Source organism: Trichechus manatus, unplaced genomic scaffold (assembly GCF_000243295.1).
Source record: "Trichechus manatus latirostris isolate Lorelei unplaced genomic scaffold, TriManLat1.0 scaffold00004, whole genome shotgun sequence".
Taxonomy (NCBI): domain Eukaryota; kingdom Metazoa; phylum Chordata; class Mammalia; order Sirenia; family Trichechidae; genus Trichechus; species Trichechus manatus.
The window spans coordinates 7,570,446-7,576,725 of record NW_004443940.1 but is presented as its reverse complement, the minus strand read 5'-3'; the positions used below and the strand labels follow the sequence as shown (position 1 = coordinate 7,576,725).

At 43.5% G+C, this 6,280-nt stretch overlaps 1 protein-coding gene across 2 annotated transcripts in view; it reads left to right on the top strand.

Moving 5' to 3' along the window:
* The window catches only part of HK2 (hexokinase 2), a 75,610-nt gene extending 69,726 nt beyond the window's left edge, over positions 1-5,884 (top strand). The window contains exon 17 of one of the 2 annotated variants that reach the window (XM_023732447.1): positions 3,349-5,884. In XM_023732447.1, coding sequence (XP_023588215.1) covers positions 3,349-3,493 — 145 coding nt within the window. In that variant the 3' untranslated portion in view covers positions 3,494-5,884. The remainder of the gene's footprint in view (positions 1-3,348) is intronic. The other variant, XM_004369154.3, reaches the window with a different exon arrangement.
* The last annotated feature ends 396 nt before the right edge of the window (positions 5,885-6,280 follow it).

The window sequence follows — 6,280 nt, the reverse complement described above, 5'->3', positions numbered from 1 at the left end:
GACTTACGATGCATTGAGTTACCAACTACACTTACGGCCATCTTTTTTTTGTTGCATCTTATTTTTAGTAGGAGCCCTGGTGGCACAGTGGTTAAGAACTCGGCTGCTAACCAAAAGATTGACAGTTCGAGTCCACCAGCTGCTCCTTGGAAACCCTATGGGGCAGTTCTACTCTGTCCTATAGGGTTGCTCTGAGTTGGAATTGACTTGACGCCAATGGGTTTGGTTTGGTTTTTGGTATTGTTAATAATATGTGCTACATACAATGTTGCAGGGTGTAATTTGCTGATACCATCGTTTTCAGATGTAATATTCCCAACCCCTAAAGACAAAGATCAGATTTATGAAGATACCGATAATAAAAGGCAATAATAATGAAAATTCTAAAAAAATGAGGTATTTGGCTAACGTCAAAACCAACTTATGATGGAGTAGTCATCAGAATGGAACCCCATTGTAAGTCAGGAACTACCTGTATATACACATACACACACACATCTATATACAGTGTAATGATTAATAACTGGAAGTAGACCTGTGTTTCCACCACCCAGTGTTAGCAGCCCCCAAGGAGCCCCTCCCTAACTGCACCCTCCACGCCCCCCTGCCAGGGATGACCTCCATGTTGAGTCAGTCACTTGCTTTCCTATTTTCCTGCATGTCTATATATAGACATAGTTTATAGAGAGAGACATAGTTCAGTTTTACCTATTTTTGAACTTGCCATAAATAGAATCCTATGACATCTCTTCTTCTGTGACCAGCTTTTCTCACAGCATTTATGGTTTGAGATGCTTCCACATTGAAATGTGTACTTGTTCATTCATTTTTAGGGCTGAATGGTGTACTTTTGAGTGAGTGTACTATAGCTGATCTGTCCTACTGTTGATGTGTGTTTGGGTTGTCTCTCGATTTTGAGTGCGAAAAACCGTGCTGCTGTGAACATTCTGGGAAACGAATGCTGGCGCTCTTCAGCAAGAGTTTTTCTACAGTCTAGAGCAGGGATTGGCAACTACGGCCATTGTCTGCTTTTGTAAATGGTTTTATTGGCATGCAGCCATGCTCATTTGTTTATGTATTTTATTGTCTAGGGTTATTTTCATGCTAGACAGCAGAGTAGTTGAGAAAGAGTCCATATGGCTCACAAAGCTGAAAATATTTACTATCTGGCCCTTTATAGAAAAAGTTTGCTGACTCCCAAGTATGGAAGTGCTGAATTCCCTTTTCTTTTTACTCTTTTCCCTCTCTTTCCCTCTCTCTCTCTCTTCTTACCATTTCGCTCCTCCCTCATTTCCTCATTTGCATGTACTTTTGAATAGATTATTTTGAAGTCAGGAAGTGCCCCAAGCCCTCCCCACCTGGAATGCCTTTCGTCTAAAAGATTAAAAGAAGAAATCTGTGCCGCCAGCCTGAGTAGTGGTGGAGGTATAAGAAGATGCAGAGACTCCTTAGTATAATCATTACCTGCTCTCCTGATAATTATTTCAAGGAGTTAAACGACTTGTCCAGAGCCTATGTGGCTATTGACAAGAGCAGAACTTCAGAAGTTCTGAGTCTCTCTTCTTGATTATCTGTGTCACAAGGCCAGCCACTGGCACCAGGGCTTGACGTGAGAAGCCTCTGTTCTCAGCTTTGTCCTAACACTGCTGTGTTGGGACAAAGGGTAACTACAGTAAAACCTGTGAAAGCCCTAACTCAATGGGATTGCCTTGTTTTTCTGGGTCTCTTAAAGTTTTCTGCCTTTGACAGGGTGCAGGCTTACCACTTTTCTATCGCTTGTTTTAGTGGAAAATATTTGAGCTTTTCTTCTCTGACTGGTTTCCACCTTACGTAGGTTCCGGCTTTCACAGGTTTTACTATATATCTTTCTCTGGTCCCATATCAAAAGGAGGTTATCTGTGATCATTTTAATGTCCCAACAGCAACTGCGTAAGTCTCCTCCTTTGCCTTTTAATGGCACATCGGAGTAAATATGAGTCTGGGATATAAGGCAATGCCCCTGGGAAATATGAAATCACATGGCCTTGGCTCCCCTCCAGAGCTTATAAACAGGTTGTGGTCTTCTGCAAGACACACTTGTGGCTTCCATGACTGGTTAGTTTTTTTTTTTCTTTTTTTATTGCACTTTAGGTGAAGGTTTACAGAACAAATAGTTTCTCATTAAACAGTCAGTACGCATAGTATCTTACGACACTGGTTAACAACCCCACAACATGTCAACACTCTCCCTTCTTGACCTTTTTTCTGGTGAAAATATACATAGCCAAAGATACACCATTTCAAAAATTTCTACATGCACAATTCAGTGACATCGATTACGTTCTTCCAGTTGTGCTGCTATTCTCACTTTAGATGAAGTTTTACAGAACAAAACTGTTTCTCATTAAACGGTTAGTACACATGTAGCCCTATGACAATGGTTAACAACTCCACTACATGTCAACACTGTCCTTACTCAACCTTGGGTTCCCTATCACCAGCTTTCCTGTCCCCTTCTGCCTTCTATCCTTGTCCCTGGACTGCTGTGCCTCATTAGTCCCATTTTGGTATATGGCTGGCTGAATGGTGAACCTTGGAAGTGACTTCACCACCGAGCTAAAAGGGTGTCTGGGGGCCATACTCTCAGGGTTTCTCCAGTCTCTTTCAGGCCAGTAAATCTGGTCTTTTTGTGTGTGTGTTAGAATTTTGCTCTATATCCTTCTCCAGCTCTGTCCAGAACCCTCTGTTGTGATCCTGGTCAGAGCAGTGAGTGGTGGTGGCTGGGCACCATCTAGCTGTACTGGACTCAGTCTGGTGGAGGCCTTGTTGGCTGTGGTCCATTAGTCCTTTGGACTAATCTTTTCCTTGTATCCTGTTTCTTCATTCTCCCTTGCTCCCGAAGGGATGAGACCAGTGGAGTATCTTAGATGGCCACTCACAGGCTTTTAAGACCCCAGATGCTACTCACCAAGGTAGAATGTAGAACACTGTCTTTATAAACTGTGTTATGCCAGTTGAGCTAGATGTTCCCCGAGACCATGGTCCCCACAGCCCTCCGCCCAGCAGGACTGGTTAGTTTTAAGAACAGCTTTGTCAGAATCCCAGACCTTTGTCCCAGAGCTGAATCCTAGCTCCTCCACTTGGCAGCTATGACATAGAACTTGGACGTGTTACTTGCCTTTCTGAGACTCAGTCTTCTGGTACGCAACACGTAGTAAGCATTCAACCAACACATGGTAGCTGTCATTCTTCTCCTCACTGTAAGGATTCCTGGGTTTCCGGCATCACTGCTCAGGGGCTCATCTCAGAGGACACAAATCGATCATGACTAAGGCATTTTCACCTGTGTCTACCCCGCACCTTTTTCAGCTTTGCCAAAATCATGCATGAGACAGTGAAGGACCTGGCTCCGCGATGTGATGTGTCCTTCCTGGAGTCCGAGGACGGCAGCGGAAAGGGGGCGGCTCTCATCACGGCCGTCGCCTGCCGCATCCGCGAGGCCGGACAGCGATAGAGCCCCTGAAGTCGGAAGGGGCTTACTCTGCTTCCCTCTCTTCCCTGTTGTAATTTTAAATTATAAGGTGCCATCCCCTTGTGCCAGACACCTTTGGCTTTTCCTGGGCAGAGAGGATCCTGTCAGACTGGGTTTTGCCACTGTATTGTGCGGTGTCCACCCTTGGCCCTCTCAAGATAAATACAATTTGAAGTAAGGATTCGTTCACACCCATCACAACAATTCCCACTGGTTCTATTAAAACTTCTTTCAAATTCTAAACCCCTGGCCAAATTCCACGTCTCTATATAATCCTATAGGATGAGGACACAAATGCAAGGATACAGTTGCTTCATCTTGGAGCCTGAACTTGGCATTTCTTGGGGGAGAGCACCACCCCACCCCAGCAAGGATATTGATACTGTTTCTCCCACCAGAGCCTGGGGAGGTCCCTGCTTACTTGAGCCGGATTCTCTTACAGACAGAACATGGCGGGGAGGGGGCGACAATGGAGGGGAATCCATGAATATCCACATAGAAGACCCTGTTCAACCTCATCTACAAGCGTTTGCCCTGTGGGTTCCTGGAATCAAGGGGTACAGCCCTGAGTCTGGTCAAGCAAAACCAAAGCCAAGAGTCGACAACGTTCTGCAAGTGGCTGGCAGAGCATCTCACTGCAGAATCATCTTTGAGCAATGGACCTTTGGGAGAGAGGGGGCTTTCTGTTTGTTTTTTAAAATTTTCCTGAAAAAGTGGAAAACACTGTATTTTCATTTTAATTTATGTTTGGAGTTTATTTAGTTTGTGAAGTAGATCTGCACCTTCATCGTGACACTGTATGTAATGGTCGGTTGTATGCAATGTATTTATATGTTAATTTGCTATGTATATAGATGTGCAGGGACTTATCAGAGTCAGCCTCATCAGAAAATCAGTGGGGTTAAAGGACGGAAGGTCAAGATACTCACTGGTCACTAGAAATACCTCATTCACCTGTGGAGAAGTGAAGGAGGACCTCTTCCGGGTGAGTGACGAACAAAGCAGCTGCTTCCTGGCCCCTCCTTCCCCTGTGAACTGGAACATGGATGGCGGGGATGGAGTGACGGAGGCTGGGCCATCACTGAAGAGTCACAGCACCTTGCTGCTGTGTCTCGAGCCTTTCCTGGCAATATTACGTGTGATGTTAACCAAAGGAAATGGGAATCATTTCAAGTAGACTCATTTCTTAGAAGTCTTTATTCTTAAGGGCAATCGGTAGTGTTTTCAAGGTCTCTGACAAGATCAAGAAGCCACTGACATTTTATTTTTAATTGTGTCTACTTGCTCAATAACAAAACAAAACAATTCAACAACAACCACCAAAAACCTCAGGGACAACATTCTTGGCATATTTGTGCCCTTCTAGCAAATTTCACTTTGGGTTGGTTTTGCAAATGTCTGACAAAAAATGTTGTCTGTGTGCTTCCCTAGGCTGCGCTGGCATCGATCTGCTGATCCATTTGTGTGTTTTTATACACAGTGTTGATGTCAAATTGCTAGGAGGGATGGGAGCTGCATAAAAGCCTCCACACCCTTCTTTCCGAGAGCCCAGTTAATGCTGAATCTGAAAGCCCACTTCTGCCCTAAAAATACACATACCCACACTCTTACTGAAGCTGAATACCACACAGTGAAGAGAGAATGCCCTTGTAGCACTATTGAATAGGGTGCAAAGATCAAAACAGAAAGGTAGAAAGAAGCTCATGACTCAGTAGTATCGAGTCTTTGCACATTTATCAAACTTGTATGAGAAAAAGATAGGATTATATCATTTTTTTGAACAAGGTGGGGTATGATGCATGTATAGCACTAGGTTTGCCCAGATCCTCCTGGGAAGTATGGAGGGAAGAGGGGCTGGGCCTTCTCATTTGTTCTGGTCTCACTTCACCTGTCTCGTGTGCACCCCTCTGCCATCTTCCTTCTGCACTAATTGATCTGAAATGGTGGATGCCTCTTACTACAAAGAAGCCAAAAGATACCTCTAGATCTGTATATCACTAAAGTGTGACCACAAAATAGAGATGAATTTTAATGTTTAAACTTGAATATTAGGCACCTATGAAATTACACGTTTAAAAACATAGAGGTATGCATGTGTTTGTATGACTATTATAAAAATGCGTTGTTGAAAATGCAATTTGAATGTTTGTGTTCCCAGAATTAGGTGACAACCCTTTGCTGATGCTGCTTTGCCTGATGTAAATACTGCTGATCTCAATCTTTGACCCAAATGTGTTGAATAGCAGGTCGTCTCAAATCCTTCCCCATTCAGTCTAGTGGAGATGTTGTCATTATGTACAATTCGTAACTAGTTGAATTAACTATGTGATGTTAGCTATTATTAATAAATTTTAACATTTTTCAAAATATGCAGATCTTTCAAAATATGACTAATGAAAATTTTTAAGAGTTGTGTTTTGGGCATGTTAGTACTTCCTGGCCAGTCTGATGGGTGTGAGGTTTACAATGAACTTTGGTATACAAAGAATTTAGTGTTTGTCCTTTGTCCTTGGCTCCTGAGAGATAAACTTTAAAACCTTGGAATTTCCCTAGTGATTAAAATGTCTTTAATGAAGCTTTTAGGCCACGCCTGAGGCTTCATGCTAATGAAGTGCCTCTTGGGTGCGGGCTGACCAGGCAAGAAAGACCGACCAAGTGATATCCGTGGACCTTAGGGAGGGGTCATGATTCAATCAATCATGCCTATGTAATGAGGTCCGAGTATAAGGTCTGGTCACGGAAGCATCATGGGCTTCCTAGTTGCTGACC